The 21,216-nt window shown below is 48.0% G+C and overlaps 1 protein-coding gene across 7 annotated transcripts in view; it reads right to left on the bottom strand.

Moving 5' to 3' along the window:
- ADARB1 (adenosine deaminase RNA specific B1) overlaps window positions 1-21,216 on the bottom strand; it is a 116,613-nt gene that overhangs the window by 11,209 nt on the left and 84,188 nt on the right. For 3 of the 7 annotated variants that reach the window (XM_036850787.1, XM_036850793.1, XM_036850788.1), the window contains exons 6-8: window positions 19,910-20,078; window positions 19,150-19,298; window positions 17,917-18,085 (exon numbers count right to left, since the gene is read on the bottom strand). In XM_036850787.1, coding sequence (XP_036706682.1) covers window positions 17,917-18,085; window positions 19,150-19,298; window positions 19,910-20,078 — 487 coding nt within the window. Of the gene's footprint in view, window positions 1-10,379; window positions 10,562-17,916; window positions 18,086-19,149; window positions 19,299-19,909; window positions 20,079-21,216 lie in introns of all 7 variants that reach the window. The other 4 variants (XM_036850790.1, XM_036850792.1, XM_036850791.1 and 1 more) reach the window with 3 other exon arrangements.

The following is a 21,216-nucleotide window of genomic DNA, read 5'->3' as shown; positions in this document are numbered from 1 at the left end:
ATCCCACATGCCACGGAGCAACTAAGTCTGTGCACCACAACTACTGAGCCCACGCACCTAGAGCCCGTGAGCCACAACTACTGAGCCCGCGTGCCTAGAGCCCGTGCTCAGCAACAAGGGAAGCCACTGCAATGAGAAGCACCACAACGAAGAGTAGCCCCCCGCTCGCCGCAACTAGAGAAAGCCCGCGCGCAGCAACAAAGACCCAATGCAGCCAAAAATAAATAAAATAAATAAATTTAAAAAAATAAATAAAAATTTAAGGGTAATCACTGGGAAAAACAAAATAAGCTTTAAAACTTCCAAACCACAAGCACAAAAAAAGAGAAAAAGACAATTTAATCAACTCAGCAAAAGTAAGGGGAAGAAAATAATAATGAGAAGGTATAATGGCCAGAAAGTATATGAGACAAAAGGAAGAATGAAGAATTCACACCCCGGGTCCAAACCTGGTCCCTCCTGTTTCCTCGGGGGGTCATTCTGTTGTAGAAAGATGCGTATGTAGCATGGGGACCCCTATTCTAGACACCGGGGCAAGGAGAAAAACATCCACACCTATTCCTGCCTGGAAAACACATACACACTCATTCTTATTCGTATTTATATTCTCTCTCTCATTTAAGGCTTCACTGTCTTGACACAAAATCAGCTCTTTTCACCAATTATCATAAATAGTCACGTGCTTTCCCCTGGCAGGCGGTGCAGCTTTCTGTCCTGGTCTGACAGCACCACGCCCTGCAACCCGACTCCCATACCGTCTCCCCAGAGACCCTCGGAACTCAGACCAGATCCGTCAGGATTCGCTCCCCGACGCTGCCTTGTTTGTTACTGTTTTTTTTAAAAACATGTATTTGGTTTATTTAAGAAAGATGTTAGCTCTTATTTTTAACTCTAAAAAATTTTTTATAGATTACTTTTATTTATTTAATTGAAGCATAGTTGATTTACAATATTATGTTAGTTTCAGGTGTACAGCATAGTGATTTGGTATTTTGCAGATTATACTCCATTATAGGTTACTACAAGATATTGGGTATAGTTCCCTGTGCTATACAGTAAATCCTTGTTGTTCATCTATTTAATACATAGTAGTATGCATCTGTTAATCCCATACTCCTAATTTATCTCTGCATCCCTTTCCCCTTTGGTAACCATAAGTTAGCTATGTCTGTGAGTCTGTTTCTGTTTGTGTACAGATTCATTTGTATTATTTTTAGAGTTCACATATAAGTGATATCATATAATATTTGTCTTTGTCTGACTTCACTTAGTGTGATAATCTCTAGGTCCATCCATGTTGCTGCAAGTGGCATTATTTCATTCTTTTTTATGGCTGAGTAATATTACATCGTGTGTGTGTGTGTATAGACATATATATGTATATATAGCACATCTTGTTTATCCAGTCATCTGTCGATGGACATTTAGGTTGCTTCCATGTCTTGGCTACTGTAAATAGTGCCACTATGAACACTGGGGTGCATATATCTTTTGAATTAGTGTTTGGGTTTTTTAATATATACCCAGAAGTGGAATTGCTGGATCGTATGGTACTTCTATTTCTTTTAGTTTTTGAGAAACCTCCGTACTGTTCTCCACAGTGGCTGCACCAATTTACATTCCCACCAGCAGTGTAGGAGGGTTCCCTTTTCTCCACATCCTTGCCATCATTCGGTATGTGTAGACTTTGATAACAGCCATTCTGACAGGTGCGAGGTAATACCTCATTATGGTTTTGATTTGCATTTCTCTAAAAACTAGTGATGCTGAGCATCTTTTCCTGTTAGCCATCTGTATGTCTTCTTTGGAAAAATGTCCATTCAGGTCTTCTGCCCATTTTTTGATTGGGTTGTTTGTTTTTTTGATATTGAGTTGTATGAGCTGTTTATATATTTTGGCTATTAGCCCCTTGTCAGTCATATCATTTCCAAATACTTTCTCCCAGTCCGTAGGTTGTCTTTTCACTTTGTTGATGGTTTCCTTTGCTATGCAAAAGCTTTTAAGTTTAATTAGGTACCATTATGTATTTTTGCATTTATTTCTTTTGCCTTAGAAGACTGATCCAAGAAAATACCATATAATTTATGTCAAAGAGTGTTCCACTGGGCTTCCCTGGTGGCGCAGTGGTTAAGAATCTGCCTGCCAATGCAGGGGACACGGGTTCAAGCCCTGGTCCGGGAAGATCCCACATGCCACGGAGCAACTAAGCCCGTGCACCACAACTACTGAGCCTGCGCTCTACAACCCGCGAGCCACAACTACTGAGCCCGTGTGCTGCAACTACTGAAGCCCGTGTGCCTAGAGCCCGTGCTCCACAGCAGAAGAAGCCACCACGAGAAGCCTGCGCACTGCAATGAAGAGTAGTCCCCACTCACCACAACCAGAGAAAGCCCGCGCACAGCAATGAAGACCCAACACAGCCACAAATAAATAAAATAAATACATTTATTAAAAAAAAAAAAGTGTTCCACCTATGTTCTCTTCCAGGAGTTTTATGGTTTCAGGCCTTACATTTAGGTGCTTAAACCATTTTGAGTTTATTCTTGTGTATGGTGTGAGGGTGTGTTCTAACTTCATTGATTTACATGTGGCTGTCCAGCTTTTCCAACACCACTTGCTGTAGAGACTGTCTTTTCTCCATTGTATATTCTTGCCTCCTTTGTTGAAGATTAATTAACTGTAGGTGTGTGGGTTAATTTCTGGGCTCTCTATTCTGTTCCACTGATCTATGTGTCTGTTTTTGCGCCAATACCACACTGTTTTGATTGCTGTAGCTTTGTAATATAGTCTGAAGTCAGGGCACGTGATTCCTCCAGCTTTGTTCTTTTTTCTCAGGATTGCTTTGGCAATTCAGGGTCTTTTGTGGTTCCATAAGAATTTTAGGACTATTTGATCTAGTTCTGTGAAAAAATGTCATTGGTATTTTGATAGAGATTGCATTATATCTGTAGATTTCTTTGGGAAGAATGGCCATTTTAACAATATTAATTCTTCCAATCCAAAGGCATGGGATAGCTTTCCGTTTCTTTGTATCACCTTCAATTTCCTTCATCAATATTTTATAGTTTTCAGGTCTTTCACCTCATTGGTTAAGTATACTCCTAGGTATTTTATTCTTTTTTGATGCGATTTTAAATGGGATTATTTTTTAAAATTTTCTCTTTCTGATATTTCATTATTAGTGTACAGAAACACAAATGATTTTGGTATAGTAATCTTGTATCCTGCAACCTTGCTGAATTCACTTATTAGTTCTAATACTATTTGGGTGGAGACTTTAGGGTTCTCTATAAAAATTATCACATCACCTGCAAACAGTGACAGTTTTACCTCTTCCCTTCCAATCTGGATACCTTTTATTCCTTTTTCTTGTCTGATTGCTGTGGCTAGGACTTCCAATACTATATTAAATAGAAATGGCAAGAGTGGGCATAATTGTCTTGTTTCTGCATTTAGCAGGACGGTTTTTAGCTTTTCACCACTGAGTATGATGTTGGCTGTGGCCTTGTCATAAATGGCCTTTATTATGTTGAAGTATATTCCCTCTATACCTACTTTAATGAGAGTTTTTGTCATGATGGATGGTGAATTTTGTCAAATGCTTTTCCTGCATCTATTGAGATGATCATGTGATTTTTATCCTTCATTTTTTGATGTGGTGTGTGGTGTATCACACTGATTGACTTGTGACCTTTAAACCATCCTTGTGACCCTGGAATAAATCCAACTTGATCATGGTACATGATCCTTTTTATGTATTGTTGGATTTGGTTTGCTAATATTTTGTTGAGTATATTTGCATCTATATTCATCAAAGATATTGGCCCATAATTTTCTTTTCTTGTGGTATCTTGTCTGTTTTGGTATCAGGTAATGGTGGCCTCATAGAATGAATTTGGGAATGTTCCATCCTCTTCAATTTTTAGGAATAGTTTAAGAAGGATAGGTGTATGTTCTTTGTAAGTTTGGTAGAATTCCCCTGTGAAGCTGTCCAGTCTTAGACTTTTGTTTTCTGGGAGTTTTTTTTTTTTTTTTAATTACAAATTCAATTTCACTTCTAGTGATTGCTCTGCTCAAATTATCTGTTTCTTCTTGACTCCGTCTTGCCAGGCTGTATGTTTCTAGAAATTTGTCCATTTCTCACTATTGTCCAATTTGTTGGCATACCATTTCTCACTAGATTGTCCAATTTTTTGGCATATAATTATTCATAGTACTCTCTTATGATTTTTTTTGTATTTCTGTGGTATCGGTTGGTATTTCTCTTTCATTTCTTAATTTATTTGGATCCTCTTTTTTTTTTCTTGATAAGCCTAGCTAAAGGTTTATCAATTTTGTTTATCTGCACAAAAAAACAGCTCTTGGTTTCATTTATCTTTTCAATTGTTTTTTTTTAATCTTTTTATTTCTTCTCTGATCTTTATTATTTCCTTCCTTCTGCTGACTTTGGGCTTTGTTTGTTCTTCTTTTTGTAATTTTTTTAGATGGTAGCCTAGGTTGTTTACTTGAAATTTTTCTTGTTACCTGAGGAAAGCCTGTATTGCCATGAACTTCCCTCTCGAATCACTTTTGCTGCATTCCATAGGTTTTGGGAAGTTGTGTTTCCATCTTCATCTGTCTTGAAGTATTTTCTGATTTCCTCATTGACCCCCTGGTTTTTTAGTAGCATGTTGTTTAGTCTCCACGTGTTTCTTCTTTTCCTGTTTTTCTTTCAACAGTTATTTCAGAAACAACACTGTGGTCAGAAACAACACTTGGTATAATTTCTATCCTCTTAAATTAGTTAAGGCTTTTCTTGTGACCTAGTATGTAATCTATCCTGGAGAACATTCCATGTGCACTTGAGAAGAATGTGTATTCTGCTAGTTTTGGATGTAGTGTCCTCTAGATATCAATCAAGTCCAAGACCAAGTCTGGTCTATTGTGTCATTTAAGACCACTGTTGCCTTATTGATTTCTGTCTGATCTGTCCACTGATGTGAGGGGAGTGTTAAAGCCCCCTACTGTTATTGTATTATTGTCAATTTGTCCCTTTATGTCTGTTAGTATTTCCTCTATACATTTAGGTGCTCCTGTATTGGGTGTGTATATGTTAAGGAACAGTATATCCTTTTCTTGTATTGATTCCCTTTATCACTATATAAGGCCCTTCTTTGTCTTTGTTATAGCTTTTGTTCTAGTCTATTCTGTCTGATATGAGTATTGCTATCTCCTCTTTCTTGTCGTTTCTGTTTGCATGGAATATCTTTTTCCATCTCCTCACTTTCAGTCTGTGTCTTTTACCCTGAAGTGAGTCTCTTATTGGCAGCATATTGAAGGGTCTTGTTTAGTATCCAATCAGCCACCCTGTGTCCTTTGATCAGAACATTCAGTCCATTGACATTTAAACTATAAATATTGATAGGTATGTACTTATTGCCATTTTATTACTTGTTTTCCAGTTGTTTTTGTAGTTCTTCTCTGTTCATTTCTTCTTTTCATTTCCCTTGTGTGGTTTGATTTTCTTTAGTAGTATGCTTGGGTTCCTTTCTTTTTGGTTTTTGTGTACCTACTGTAGGTTTTAGATTTATGGTTACCTTGGGGTTCCTATATGTTGACCCATAATCGTATCTACTTGATTTAAACTGAGTCATTTAAGTTCAAATGCATTCTAAAAGAGCTACATTTTTTACTCTCCTCCCCCACATTTTGTATTTTTGATACATTTCACATCTTCATGTTTATCCCTTTACTGTTTATTGTAGTCACAGCTGCTTTTACATTTGTCTTTTAATTACATACTGGATTATTTAAGTGATCTTCAATCCTTACTATATATTTCCCTTTCCTATTGGGATCTTCTCTTTCCTATATATTCTTACTTCTTTTCCATTTAGAGAAGACCCATCAACATTTCTTTTAGGGTAAGTTTAGTATTGTCGAATTCTTTTAGTTTTGGCTTGTCTAAGAAATCCTTTATCTCTTCTTCTATTCTAAATGATAACCTTGCTGGTTAGAGTATCCCAGGTTTCAGCACTTTGAATATATCATGCCACTCCCTTCTGGCCTGCAAAGGTTCCGCAGAGAAATCAGCTGACAGACCTATCAGGGTTCCCATGTAACTGACTCCTTGTTTTTCTCTTGCTGCCTTTAGAATTCATTATCTTGAACTTTTGCCACTTTAATTATATATCTTGGTGTGGGTCTGATTGGGTTCATCTTGTTTGGGACCCTCTGTACTTCCTGTACCTGGATATCTGTTTCCTTCCTTAGGTTTGGGAAGTTTCAGCCATAATTTCGATACCCTTCTCTCTCCTCCTTCTAGAACCCCTAAAATGCGAGTGTTGGCATGTTTGATGTTATCCCAGAGATCTTGTATGTTCCTCATTTTTTGGTTTTGTTTTGATTTGTCTTTCTGTCTACTGTTCTGATTGGGTGATTTCCATTATTCTATCTTCCAGATCACTTACGTGTTCTTCTGTGGCATTTAGTCTATTACTCGTGGCTTCTAGAGTGCTTTTTAATCTCAGATATTGAATTATCTATTTTTGATTGGGTCTTTGTTATATTTTCTAGCTCCTTATTAAGAAGATCTGTGTTTAGAGCAACCCTCTTCCCTAACTCAGTTAGGATTTTTGTTACCAATGTTTTGAATTCTTTGGTAAATTGCTTATTTCTGTTACATTATTTATTTTTCCTGGGGTTTTTTCTTTTTTCCAATGGAGAGTAGTTCCTCTGCCTGTTCATTTTATTTAACTTTCCCTGTCTCTATGCATTTACCTGAAGCAGTTACCTATGGTGGTCCTCAAGCGATGATCCCATGTGGGGGCATCACTATGCAGACTGTTTGCCCAGTGTCTTTGCTGTGAGAGCTGGATTTGATGTGGACACCAGTCACATCTTTCCTCAGGGTATGCTGGCCACTGTCACCTTGGTAGGGGATGTGGCTGGAGATGGAGGGGCTAGAGCCTGTGCGGGGCGGGGTATGAGGTGGGACCTCCTCTCTGCTCAGTGGCCATCGCCACACTGTCAGGGGTGAGGTCAGCAACCAAGCTGCTGGAGCGGAAGCCCTGAGGGTTGGGCTCGAGTTGGCTCTGTGCCCTTGAAGTGTGTGTTTTTCTGTCTCCTGCCCTGAGTACTTTGCCCCAAGGGAGGGGAGTGCTGAAGCCAAAGGGGCTCGTGTGCTTACAGAGGTCTGATGCACTGCCTGTGTAGGCGTCTGCAGCTCTGCTCAGACGCAGCCCATGGTCACATCTTTTCCCCTGTCTAGTGCTGTGCTGTGGAGTGAAGTGGGCAGGGCCGGGGTGTTCACTCAGCTTGGGCTGCGGCCTGTGCCGAGGCGGTCATGGGAATTCAGGTGGCCACCTGAGTAAGCACCAACAGTGGCTGACATCACCCCACCCAGACCACACCCCAGGCCTCTGGGTCACCTGTGCATCCTCAGATCAAGTCTTTTCCCAGGTCCTGGCTGCCCTAGGTCCAGTGCCGAGGTGTGGTGTGGAGTGGGCAGGGCCAGAGTGGTCGCTCAGCTCAGGCTGGGGAGCGCAGAACAGAAGCAGACGCTAAGGCAGACCTCTCCCCTCCCTGCCTAGGGTCAGCCAGCACCCGTGCTCCTCACCAGCGGGGAGTCCAGGCTTCTCCAGCCTTTCCATCTGTCCCAGCGGCTCTCCAAGGAACAAGAGGCTTGTCTCCTACACGCAGGACCCCAGGACTAGGACGCCCTGTCTGTGGCTCTCACGACTCACTCCCCAGGGCTGGTGTCAGCCCCGCGATCTCCCTTTTCCTCTGAGTCCCCTCCCGGGGGCACAGGTCCTGACCCGCTGCTCTTCTTCCCGTCCCACCCAATTGCGTGTGTCTCCTTCTTGCAGCCTTGGTTGTACAGCCATCCTCCTGCCAGTTTCCAGCTAGTATTCAGTGAGGACTGCTCCAGGTGTGGAGGTTTCTTTGTGGAGCTCACGGGGAGGTGAGCTCACACCCTTGCTTCCCCATCTTGGCCTCTTCCTCTGTGTGCTCCTGTTTTGTGACATCGCTGGCAGTAAGACCAGCACTGTGGGGGGTCTCACCCCGTGACCCCGTGACCCCAGGCAGCCTGGCTGTGACCACGGCCCCTGGAGCTGGTGCACCGGGCCAGTCCAGCACCTTGGTCTTTCTTCTTGAGTTCTCCCAGTGCACCTGGACAGCAAACTGGGCCAGTCGAGAAGCTCAGACTCAGGGGTCCAGTGGGGAAGCCAGAACTGTCCTGAAACGTGCAGGTGCTGGATTTGAAACTAATCTGAAAAGGAGAAACGAGAGAGCTCAGGAGGCCAGGGAAGAGCATCACGTGAGCGTCCAAGGCAAAGGCTCACCACCAAGAAATTCTTTCTGAAAGTAAACGCACGCTGTTTATGCTGAAATTAAAATAAAATTCTCATTTTAACCTCGACAGCATCTTCAAAAACAGCCCACTGCTAAATCTTTAAATAAGTCTACCTAGATTTGCTCTGGTTTCCAGGAAACCTTGTTTAGTTACGTCAGCCTCTCTGCACGGCGTTCAGGTCCATTTTCCTTGCTCCCTTCCGACACTATGGTTCTCTCGCTGCTGTCACATATCGTTCTCTTTTCAACGTAGGAATGATCTGCGATAAACCGTGAAGCGAAAAAGGAACGACAAACACGACGTGAACTGTTAAACACACAGATGCGCACCACGTGTGCACAGCCGGAGGACCAGAATGGGACCACCCACACGTGCTGGGTGCTCCCCTGTCCCGGGCACTTACTAACTGCGGGACCCGCTGTGAGAAAGTTTTGAGGGCTTTGCTGTGGGGCCCATTTCAAAGGAGTGTGGCCTCCCAAGACCTTGAGACACTGACACCACCCCCCCTCCAGACTTCTGCTGTTCGAATCCTTTTGTCTGTGACGACACCCGCCGTGGTACCTGTGGGCCCCAGGCTTTGGGGTCAGAGATGATACCGGGGAGGAAGAAGGAAGAGCAGATTCCTTCCTTATTTATAATTTCACGTTTTTAACAAATATATGTGGAGCAGCGCCAACTGAAACACTATTTTTCCACATGTTTTCACAGATACAGATGCACTTCATATACCTATGATGTGATAAAACACATTTGACTTTCACAGGTGAGCTATCCTTTCAACACCTTGGACTATTCCTTTAGCGAAATGGTCCTGTCTGTTTAGGCTGCAGTGGTGGAGCGACAGTGCTTAGTAAGTACCACGCAACAGGGCACTGGTCAGCAACGATTTCTGAGCACCTCCTGCACGCCGCGTGTTTCACACACGATGTTTTCAGTGGCTATGAACGTAAGAGACAAGTGACGGCTGTAATGAAACAAAGCACTCTCTCCTCAAATGTAGAACACAGACTAAGCAGGGAAAATTATTTTCTGACTCGTGAGAAATTTACACGCCAACACACACCAAAGTACACTTACGTCGTATCTACCAGTGGAAGTTCAATGGGTGTGGGTGCTACAATTTCAACCATCAAATTTTATCAGTCTGGTTTTTTTTTTCTTAAAAGATAACGGTTAAAGTTAGAGAGCTGTAAAGTTTGATCCAAAACAACTTTTGTTTTTCTCCGTTCCTGTGTAATTAATGTGCTCTAAGAGATATGCTTTCAAATAAAGTTCCATGTTGCTCTGCTTAGTTAGAGTTGGGCTAGTAGCAAGACCACAGACCACGGCAAAACACACGCACACCAAGAGGCATTCTAGTTCAGGGTTACGGTTTTAGTTCTAGCTTAAAAAAGTAGGTAAAGCGATATTTCCAAAAGGATAAAAATACCTTAACTGTGTCCTTTTAAATAAAGGTGACCTGAGAAGTTAGGACCCTTGAATTCAAAAGCTCTTGTTCACTTTACTGTTAGCCACTGACACTCTAAAAGAGAAACAACAAACAACTGGTAGCACAGGGCACGCTGGGCAGGGGCAAGCCCCCACTGAGAGACACCACCGCTCGTCACGGGCACACACACCCCACCGCCAACTGCTGCGAGCAGGCCCGGGAGTGCAGCGCTGGCCGCCTGCAGGGCTCATCGCTGTGCTGACGTACCCCGCGGGCCCGGCCCAGCTTCACCTCGGGCGGCCGCTGCCTGCGGGACCTTCACAGCATCTGTGAGCCTCTGCTACCGACACAGGACTTGAACACGCCAGTACGGGTGAAAGGAAAGCACGCAGGTGCCGAGCCTGGGCTCTAGTTTCCCCATAAATGGCAAGGTTTTCAATCAGCCAGAGAGAGTAATCTCGAGGGACTCGCTCAAATGACCCATCGCCTTCCGCTCCGGCCCGGCCTCCCCCATAGCCTCAGGGCAGCCTCTCTCTGGTGCTTCCCTCCTAAGACCCAGAGGCTGCAAAATCGGTGCGTGGGACGGAGGAAGGCGGCCGCCCCGGAGATACTTGCCGCTGAGCAGAGGCTTGTTGAGGGTGTACAGGGCGGGCAGGTCCTCTATGTTGGAGATGCGCTGGTACATGGCCCTGGAGAGGTGGTCCCCGTGGTAGAGGCTGCCCAGGACGATGCTGGAGAAGTAGACCGGCTCCACGAAGACGCTGAGCAGGGAGCCCTGGATGCCCACCACGTTCCACCTGAAGGCAGAGGGACAGGCCCCTGAGTGCGGCGCCCCGGCCCGCGCCCTCCACAGCGGCGCGCCTACGCGGCCCGCTCACTCTGTGCCAGTGTCAGCCAACCGCAAGGGGGCAGCGGTTAAAAACAACCCACTTCCCAGTTGGAAATTTTTAAAAATCTGCTTAAAAATCATCTTCTGCAGGCACGATCTTTGCCTTTATGTTTCCCATGATGACACATTTACTGAAGATTAGCTCTGAAAAGGTACCAACGAGCCACGTTTCTGGTGAGAAAACTCAAAAGGAAAAATAAATCTTTATTACTTCTAATAAATGCAGAGGTAGCTGTAGAGGAGCCCCCGGAGGCCGGGAACTGATTCTCTCCTGCTCCCTGGCGGCGGGCCTGACCGCCCTGACCCTGCGTTTGGCTGGCGTGTGTGAGGCCCCCGTCACACCACCAACCCTCCAGGGCTTCGCCCTGACGCCACCTCACAGACACGCCGCTGCCCGAGTCCCTCCACACAGCAGGAGGGCCGCTCTCCCGGCCGCGGCAGTCCACGTCCAAGCACCCGCGCTGCCGGGCGCTGAGTCCGGGCAGCTGAGGGGCGCAGCCCACGCGCCCCTGGAGCCAGCGGGCCGTCCTACGGGGACAAGCAGCAAGAAGGCAAACAGGCGAACCAAGAATTAAAAACTGAGGGAAATCAACGTGAGGGAAGGCAGAGTCCCCGAGGAAGAGGGTGGGTGCCGACTTCAGGGAGGGTCCCGGAGGGGACGCGGCCAGGCAGGGAGCAAGCCACGGGGAGGCCGGGTGGTCCTGGGGGAGGGGCAGCGGGGGCTCTTGCATCTCAGGCGGGGAGCCCAGCACAGGGCCCACCGGGTCCGCACCCCAGACCGCAGGGGAGCTGCCCCCGCACGGCACGTGTCGGCAGTACGTGGGGACGGGGCTGAGGCCTGGGGGCCGGCAGACCCTGACAGGACTGGGGGCGTGAAGGCAAGGCCCAGGCTCCGCCCTCAGAGCCCCGGCCGGCCCTGCCCGGGTCCACTCTCACCAGCTGCACCGCGGTGCCCGGTGGATCCGCGCCAGTAAGCGGGGCGGACGGCCCAAACTCCTGAGCTGCCCAGCCCGTGCTCCGCGGCTCAGGCCAAACCTGTCACCGGCCTGCGGCCAGCAAACCTGCGGGACCTCCTCTCGGAACAGATCAGGGGCCGCCGTCACGGCCGCAGCTGGACCCGGGTCAGGTCACCTCCCTGCCCACCTCACCGCCCCCTCCCACAGGGAGCCCAGCAAACACGGCCCCCACCCCCGGGGCCCCTCCCGGACAGTCGCGCGTGACCCTGTGGAAACCCAGGCCAGGCCACTCCTCAGCGCAAACCCTCCCACCCACCCCATCTTCTCCCCAGGAAGTGCCACCTTTCCGGTGCCCGCCAGCCTGTCCGGCCTGGTACCTCCCCCCACCACTCACCACGCTAGGCTGTGCGGCCACAGTGCCCCCACCTCGGTCTCTGCAGAGTCCCTCTCGTGGCGGCCCTCCCTCAGCGGCCACCGGAGCGCACCTGGCCCCCCGCCCCAGCTTCCTGCAGCACTTACCACGCGCCGCCACCCGCCCTCCCGTGCACGCACTCCACGTGGCGGGGGACTGGTCTGTTTAGTTCACTGGAAATACCCCAGCACTTAACCTACGCGCCTGGCATACACAGATCAATACGTGCTGAATGGACAAATCCTCAGATTCCTACATCCCAGCCCTCCCACCCTCTAAAGAGGAAATGAAAACACAGGTTTTCCTATCTAGCGAGGAAAAGCATGAAAGATTCGGTGCTTACAAAAACCACAGGGCACCCTTTCTTATGTAAATCAGAAGCTTCTTTGTGGGTTTAGGCCGTACTAAGCTGAATTCAGACCCCTGGGGCAAACTTGAAAACAGCGATCCTGCAGAAACCTATACTCGTTACAAGCCATTAGCTCTGAACACATGCTTCGCGGAGAACTCTGGGCGCGCGATTGCTCTGCGGAGGCCCTGGTGGGCAATGGTCTGGCTGGTGGGCAATGGCCTGGCACACCGGCCACTCCGCTGCAGCTCTCGCCAGTGAGCCTCCCAGGGAACAGCGAGGACGTGCACGCGTAGGGTGTGCGCCCTGCAGCCCGCCGCCCCAGGGCAGCCCCCTGTGAAGCCTGGAAACGGGCCCCACACCACGACCCCGCCTCACAGGGGCTGCAGTGCTGGCGCCCCTGCACACAGGCGTCTGCACACAGGCAATCCCTCCTGCTCTGTCACTTCTCGGAGGACGGGCTTCAGAGCATGGTCGTGCTGTCACGTCCCCCGATCCGGGGGGACACAGCCAAAACCCCCCTTCGCCCTCCTGGCCCACTTCTGAGTCTGCGCCCACACAGTGAAGGTGGCGGACCCCCAGTGCTCTGAACAGTCGAGCTGCTGCCCTCGGGCAGGTGGTCTCTGCTCCCCCCACCTCCGGGCTCAGCAGTGCCGAGAACTCCCTCTCTCCCTCCCTCCCACGCCCGGCCCAGCCGACAGAACTCACCCAGAGGCGGGGAGCCCCCCGCGGGCCCCTCCCACCCCGCGCCCCCACGCTGCTCCCGGGACTGCCCTCCAGATGGACCCCGGCAGCAGGGCTCACCTCCCCCACCCCAGCCCACCGTGGCCTCACTCCAAAGCCCGCCCACTGCCCTGTCCCCATCTGGAACCATCTGTGGGAGGTGGCCCTGCCCCTCTGCAAGACCCAGGTCAGCCCTCCCAGCACCTGCTGTGGGACTTCCGTAGGGACAGGACGGCCCAGGGGACTCTTCACTCCCCCATGGCAGGGACGGGAGGGGCTTGTGAGGAGCTGGCCGCCTCGTGGCGCCATCCAGCCATTTGTTGGTGTGATACTGAGCAACTAGCCACTTTCAACCACGTTGGATTCATGCTGACCAGGTGACTCTGGAGGAAGGGGCTGGTGGCCAGGGGAACCAACCACAAGATTAGAGGGTGGTTCCGGGAGGGGAGAGGGGCTGGGGTTGAGTTAATCACCAAGGACCAAGGATTCAATCCGTCTGCATAGAGACCCCGGAGGACAGGGCTGGAAGCTCCCCAGGCTGAGGGGTGGGCCCCTCCTCCCACGCACCCCTTCCATCTGGCTGACCGGTGAGCCTTCCTAGCAACCTACTGAACCCATGGACGGTCGATCCGGGACCCTCGATTTGCAGCCAACTCAGGTGTGTGTGGGAACCTGCCACCCAATCCCAGCCCCGTGTCTGAGCGGGGGCAGCTTCACGGGCCTGCCGAGCGCTAACCCTGGGTGGTGGAGCCACGGGGTCGGGAAGGGGGCAGGCCAGGGCACTTGTCCCCACGCTGTCCCTTTCCTCCTGCCTTGCGTCTGCTTATTCTTCGAGATGATGACCATCGTACACAGTGAAAGGCACAGATCTTAAGGGTTCGGGTCCCCCAGTTTTGACTTTTATGTGCATGGGTGGAACCCCCATTTCAGTAAGATGGAACGTTCACAGCCCCCCAGCAAAGGCCCTTCCAGTCTATGCCTCTGACTTGCTGAGCTGTGGGAATTATCTTTATAAACCTTTTGCTGGTTACGTGAGTCAGATCTCTTTTCCCAGCGTGTGGCTTTTCTTTCCAATATATCTATGGGGGTTTTTGGTAAATAAGTTTTAAAATTTCAATATGGTCAAATTGATTCATGTTTTTCTTTCTCATCTGGGCTTTCTGTGCCCTGTTGAAGAAGCCCGCTGAGGCGGAGGCCCGCCAGCAATGCCGGGCATCGCGGTGCAGCCCCGGGTCTTTATCTGTCAGCAGGTGCCTCTGCGCACATGGCCCTGGCTCAGGATGGACGCCAGCCAGGTCACCTCGTCCACGAGTCCCCCACGTGGCACAGACCGCAGCTGCAGCCCCGCGTCCCTTCCCTTCTGAGCAACAGGGCCTCCATCCCCCTCCAGACGGCAGCTAACCCAGGCTCCTCTGCAAGGAGACGCGGCCGCACGCCAGGTCCTCGGTGGTGAAACGCAGCTGCCCTGCCAGCCCGAGCCGCTGGAGGCCTGCCCGTCTGGCCCTCCTGCTGCTGGGGATTTGGCCAGCTCTGGGCACCAGGGAGACCCTGAGGACAGGCGACACAGTGGCGGTGCAGGAGCACGGAACCTGGCCTCAGGGTGACCAGCCGACTGCAGCAGCTCCGGGTGACCTATTCCCAAACTTGATTTCCATGAGAGATCAATAAACTTCTATCCAGTTACGTTTCCTCCTCAGTGTAGGCGAACCTGCTCACCACTGGGGCACCACGTACCCAGATGTCCCTCTCCAGGTCTGTGCTCTATGACACCTCCCTGCTGCCTTTACCACTCAGCTTGACGCGGTTACTTTTCCACTTGAGTGTCAAGTGCTATGAAAAACGACGAGATTTTGATTGAAGTTATAGATTTGGAAAAAACCGATCAAACTATTAGAAGTACGATTGGATTCGGTGTAAATGTGAGTGTGTTTATAACTGAGGATGGCTTGTCATTTTGTTTTCCTTCCTGGTCTGGTTTGGGGATACAGGTGGTAGGCAGCCCACAAAATGAGCTGGGGTTCTTTCCCTGCTTTCCTAATCTGTAGAAATGATTATATAAACAGGGATTGCTGCCCCCGCCGCCCCCCAAATGCAGAGCCTCTCACAGAAAAGCCTCCTGGGAGACCTGCGTCCTCTTTCTCCACAGCCACCTCTTTGACTTGCTGCAATTTATCTACTTCTTGGGAGTGGGGGGTGACTGGTTTAATTAATGGCTAGAATTCCATTCAAATTTTCTACCTATGCCTGAGTCAATTTTACGAATGTACACTTTTCTAAAAAGTTTTTATTTCATCTCAGTTTTAAAAGATATTGGTAACGCAGTGTCCGTAATTCTCACTGTAACTACCTGAGCACATTTCCGTTCCTGCTGAATCCCTGACCACCCACTTTTCTTCCCCTAATCTGGCTTGGCTGGGCCTTGTATCTTGGTCACACCTGCCCAGGTTCTGCCGATTTCATTATCTGTTTCAAAGAAGCAGCACTGGGTTTCGTTGCTCCTCGCTGCTCATCTCTGTTGCATCTAATAATAATTTCTGGTCTTTATCGTTTTCTTTTTTCTACTTATTTTGATTTGCTCATTGTTCTCTTTCTGACTCAGTAGCTGTGGGGTTTTCTGTCACTTACTTACAACCATTTCCTAACTTCCACTGCGACCTCCTCTTCTGTGAGCTGCTGAGGGGTAGCTGACACACAGTGCCCTGCACGTGGTTAAAGCACAGGATCTGGGGAGTCCTGATGTTTATACACGCCTGAGACCACCCCAGAGTCTCCTCACACCTTGCTCTAGGCCTTCCTCCTGCCCCCTCCGGCTCTGGCCCCCTATCCCTGGGCAACCACTGATCTGCTTTCGGTCACTGTGAGGTAGTTTGCACTTTCTAGGAATTTACAGACAGGGAATCACACAGTAAGCACTCCTTTTGTTTCCCGTACCCTGCAGAGCTATTTTGTGATGTGCCCACGTTGCACTGACTGTACCTCACGGTTTATTCTGTCCGTCGCCTGAGCAGTGCCGCGTGGCACAGACACACCCCCTGCTTACCCCTGTTTATAGACTGACAGCAGTTCGGGCTGCTTCCAGCTTTTGACTTGTACAGGGAAGCTGCTGGGAGCACTCCTGTGTGAGTCTCTGTGGACACTGCTTCCCTTTCTCTCGGGAAGCAGGAGTAGAGTGGCTGGGGCACACGGCTGCCAAGCTGTCCTCAGAAGTGGCTGCAGCATCGGCCCCCAGCCTGGGGGGATGGTGCTCCAGCTCCTGGGGTCCCCGCCGCGCCGGGCAGGGGTCTAGCCTTAGAGTCAAGCATGTGCCTTCACAGCCCTCCTGCACTCCCCGTGATTAACGACGTGGAGCGTCTTCTCATGTGCTAATTTGACATCTTTTTTGGTGAAGTGCCCATTAAAATATTTTGCCCATTTTAAAAATTGTTTTTTCCCCTTGTTGGGTTTAGAGGGTCTTTACATATTGTGGATACAGGTCCTGTATCAGATATATGATTTGTAAATATTTTCTTCCAGTTGGTGACTTTATTTCTCATTCTTTTAACAGTGTCTTTCAAAGAAGTAATTTTTAATTTGATGAGGTCCAACTTATCACTTTTTCCTTTCATGGAGAGTGCTTCTGGTATTGTGTCTAGGAAATTGCCTATCCCAGTTGCCAGGATTTTCTCTTGTTTTCTTCTAGAACTTTTACACATTTAGGTCTATGACACATTTTCAGTTAATTTTTGTATATGGTGCAAAATATCAGGTTCATTTTTTTTGTTTTTACATAGGGATGTCCAATTGTCCCAGCACCATTTGTTAAAAAGACTGTTCTTTCACTACTGAATTGGCTTTGAACGTTGGTCAAAAATCATTTGTGACCGACAATAAACATGTAGAACTTGAAATTAAAAACACAATACCATTTACATTAACACCTCCCAAAATTAAATATTTAGGTACAAATCTAACAAAATATATTCAAGACCTATATGAGAAAAACTATAAAACTGACAAAAAAATCAAAGAACTAAGTAAATGGAGAGATAGTCCATGTTCATGGATAGGAAGACTCAATAGTGTCAAGATGTCAGTTCTTCCCAACCTGATCTATGGATTCAACACAAACCCAATCAAAATCCCAGCACAGTATTTTGTGGATGTTGACAAACTGATTCTAAAGTTTATATGAAGGAGCAAAAGACCCAGAACAGCCAATACAACACTGGAGAACAAAGTTGGAGAACTGAGACTATCTGACCTCAAGACTTACTATGAAGCTACAGTAATTGTGATATTGTGATTCATCAGAAAAGTATACTTGGTCATTCAGATGACCAAAAATATATTTTTCTTATATGTATTTGGTCTTCTTCTGGGGTTCCTGGCTCATAGTTCCCAAACCCTTGGAATTTCCTAAGTGATTAGAGCCATGAAGGTGTCTTATGTTAATGAGGTGAATTCTGTCACCCACCTAAGGATGGGGGCTGGTTGTCTGTGGAGCCAACTACATGATTATAGAAGGTGGGAACTTTCAGTCCTGCCCCCCTGATCTCCTGGGAGGGGAGGGGGCTGGAGGTTGAGTTCAAATACCAATTGCCCATGATTTTAATCAACAGTGCCTTTGTAGTGAAACCTCCATAAAAACCCAAAAGGACAGGGCTCAAGAGCCTCTGCCCACGGAGACCCCACCTTTATCCCCTCAAGGTGGCACCCGAAGCACCTGTTTAGAACCTTAGTCCTTCAGAGAATCTGTGGAACACATGAGGTAGGAAATGGGTGCAGGTGTTTCTGGAAATGGCAGCAAGCACCCCAGGTACTCGGCAGGGTAGGGGGGTGCTTACCGCGCCATCTTGTCACTGCAGGACATGGTGAGCAGCCGCTCCCCTTGCAGCACCCCGTCCCACGTCTGGATGCTGGCATTCGAGCGGACTGGGATCGTCCCCTCACCAGACTCTATTTTCGTCCGCAGCTGTCCTCGGGCTTTACGATTCGGATGTCTGTCTGCTGGTTCTAAGACAGAAACATAAGATCCTCTTGAGAGGGTCCATCTCTCAAGGTGGTTAAGTTGACCATATACTTAACTCACTGAAAAGCACGTCTAACAACACCTTATCAATTCAAAATACACTTTACACTTATGTGTGCATATGTTTATTTATATACACATAAGATATGTGTGTACAATGTAAGTACATAAAATTAGACAGGAGGATATACTACAAACCAAATTCATGAAGGTGGTCTCCTTAGTGGTTGGGAGAAAAGAGGGCTTCCATTTTAATCAAAATGATTTATTTCTATCATTAGAAACGAGCTGAAGCAGACAGGACAAAATGCTAACATTTGCTAATTCTAGGTGATGGATATTTGGGTATTTGCTATATTTCTTTGCTGTATATTTAAATTTTCAAAAATAAATCTATAACGATGCAGAAATAAATTCATAGGAAGCATTCACAAACATCCAGAGTGATTATCTCTGGGTTATATGAATATGGAGTGATTTAAATTTTCTTTTTTATGTTTTAAAAATATTTAGCAACTTTCTACAGTGGGTAGATGTTGCTTTTATAATCAAGAAAAATAATGTAATCAAATGTTCTATTTGGAATAAATAACGCTTAAGCTTGTGAGAAGGGATGTGGGTACAAACTCCTATGAAACAAAAGTGAGCACAAGGGAGGACGGAGGGCGCGTGGTGGCCACCAGCCTGCACCTGCTTTTCTAATTCGATTACACACTCATTAAACTACGGCTCCCCAGAAACACGGACGATGACGTACACTTCCCATTCAGACACAGGTATCACCCAAATTGAAAAACTGAAAACAATTTTGATCTAATATCCTCACTCTATTCTAATTTCTCATGAGAATCCACATTTTCATTCATTAAAATGTCAACTTACTGAGAAGAAAAACCTCATGTTTTTATATATTCCTACCAGGTCCACATCCAAGGTTGAAATTTTTAAAGAAGAAAGGATATTAATGTAGGTTTATCCTTTTCTCTGTTATAGCACAGTCATGAATTTTCTTGAGACATTGTGGCCGTGGACGAGCCCAGTGCCATACCTTCCAGGACGGGCTCGTGTGGCGAGAAGATCCTGGCATCTCCACAGGGGGAGGTGCTGATGTACAGATGGAACCGGACGTTCTCCTTCAGCTTAAATCCTCCCCGCTCGGATTTCTCAAAGATGGATCTTTTTTGATCATCTTTGCTACTGAAAGGAAACGAGTTGCAAAGATAAACTTTAAAGCTGAATACAGTCAAAATTTAGTCTGTCATAGCTTACGATGATTTTCAAAGGCCAGTGTTTTCAACGGGGTAAGATAAGCTTGGACTGGGGTATTTATTTTATCTGTTAATGATAATTAGCACAGTTCCTGTCTGCTCACCAATGGGACAGGCCATCAATACGCAAGTAACCTCTCCTCCTCATTCATGACCTCAGAACAGAAAGGAAGCATGTCAGACGTGGCCTGTGGCGAGAGGCAGTCAGGTCCACGGTCAGCCGTTCCGGGCACAGTGGCTGGGGCAGCACTGCCCACCTCCCCGGCACTTACTTCTGCATAAAACGAAAGCTCGGGGTCTGAAACACAGACATGGCCCCTGTGACTACACGTGTGGCGTGTATGTACATGCGAGTGTGTGTGTTATAATTCAGCTTCACGGGGAAATGGGATCCACCCTCACTGTTACCCAGAAAGTTACTAGGTTGAGAATTTTTCAGTGCTTACAGAAGCAGTGGAGAGTTTTGCAATACATTCTGATGAGAGGACAATTAAAAAAAAAAAAACCAGCTTCCCTTACTTATTTACTTGCTAAACTTACTTTAAGTAAAGCTCAAGTTGTGTGTAAAGAAATCTAAGCAAGGATCTTCGAGATATGATTTCTGCGTGGCAGTCGTTCAGCGCAAGGCCGCGATCACTCATGTACTCGCCGTTAATACACTTTGTTCCTGTGGAAACACTGATCACCTTGGCATCCTTCACATCTGTGCCTGAAAAACAGAAGAGAAATCATTCCTCGCTATTCCTTGCCACGCCCGGGCTGGACCCGCATTCCCAGGGACTGACCTGGGAGACGTCAGCTCATTTTCACATCCTGCCTGACCCTCACCTGGGCGCTGCTAACGGGCCCCCCGAGCCTTGCTTTGCACATTCTGGGAGGGTAGCCCTCCCCACTCTTGCGTGTCAAGATTCTACTTGGAAAGTTACTTCCCCTGGAACACACTAGCCTTTCTTGAACACTCCCCAGCGGACACGGGGGAGCACTATGTAGAGGTAGACAGACTGGCCTGGTAATGAATCCTGGAAGTAACATCAAAGCACTGCAGAGGCTGGGAGGACTGCCTGACACTCACGCCGGGGGCCCAGGAGTCATGCAGGGGGCTGTCTAGCGGTCTGGCACCGTTTAACCGCACGGGGAGTGAGTGCAGCCAACAGCACTGGGAAACCTCGGGAGCCATCACTCTGATATGCAGGTGTCGACAGACAGACCACATACGACAGGGGCAGGCCCTGCGCGCGGCCTGTCGGGGAAGGTACCTCACTTCCCTCCCATGTCCTCCGAGGCCCATCCTACCACTGTCTCCATTTGCAGATGAGGGGACTGAGGCACAGGGCCATCAAAGTCGGCCTGGGGATTTGAACCAGGTCTCCTGACGTCAGGACCACATGCCACGTGCAGTGTGGTGCTGCCTTCAGGCGTAAACCGTGGCTTCGAGCGGAGGGTCCCAAGTGCAACACACACTATGGGGCAAAATGCCCCCACGAGGTAACGCGCCCCTTCTGAGGCGGTTAAAACACCTGGATGAAGAACCACAGGCTCGCTCACTCCCGTCACCAGGAAGGGCAGCGCCTTGCTTAGGAAACTACATCATCCAGCAGCATATGCGTTCACCTTTACGTGTGTACAAGATGACAGCAAGGAGATGGAGGGAGAAGAGGGAGAAAACACAGGCAGCACACATCAGAATAAACACTGAAACCCAAGTTACTGTTCAGAGCATTCCTCCTACCCGTCAGACAGCTCTCAGCTGTGCCAAGGTAAAGACACAGCAAGAAAATGAGATCCTGTCCTCTAGGGCATGGGGGGCGATCAGCGCTGAGGGCCACAGAATCAGGTCCTGTCCGTGA

The sequence above is a fragment of the Balaenoptera musculus genome, chromosome 4 (assembly GCF_009873245.2).
Source record: "Balaenoptera musculus isolate JJ_BM4_2016_0621 chromosome 4, mBalMus1.pri.v3, whole genome shotgun sequence".
Taxonomy (NCBI): Eukaryota; Metazoa; Chordata; class Mammalia; order Artiodactyla; family Balaenopteridae; genus Balaenoptera; species Balaenoptera musculus.
The sequence above is the reverse complement of the archived record's forward strand: the minus strand, read 5'-3'. Positions and strand labels throughout refer to the sequence as shown.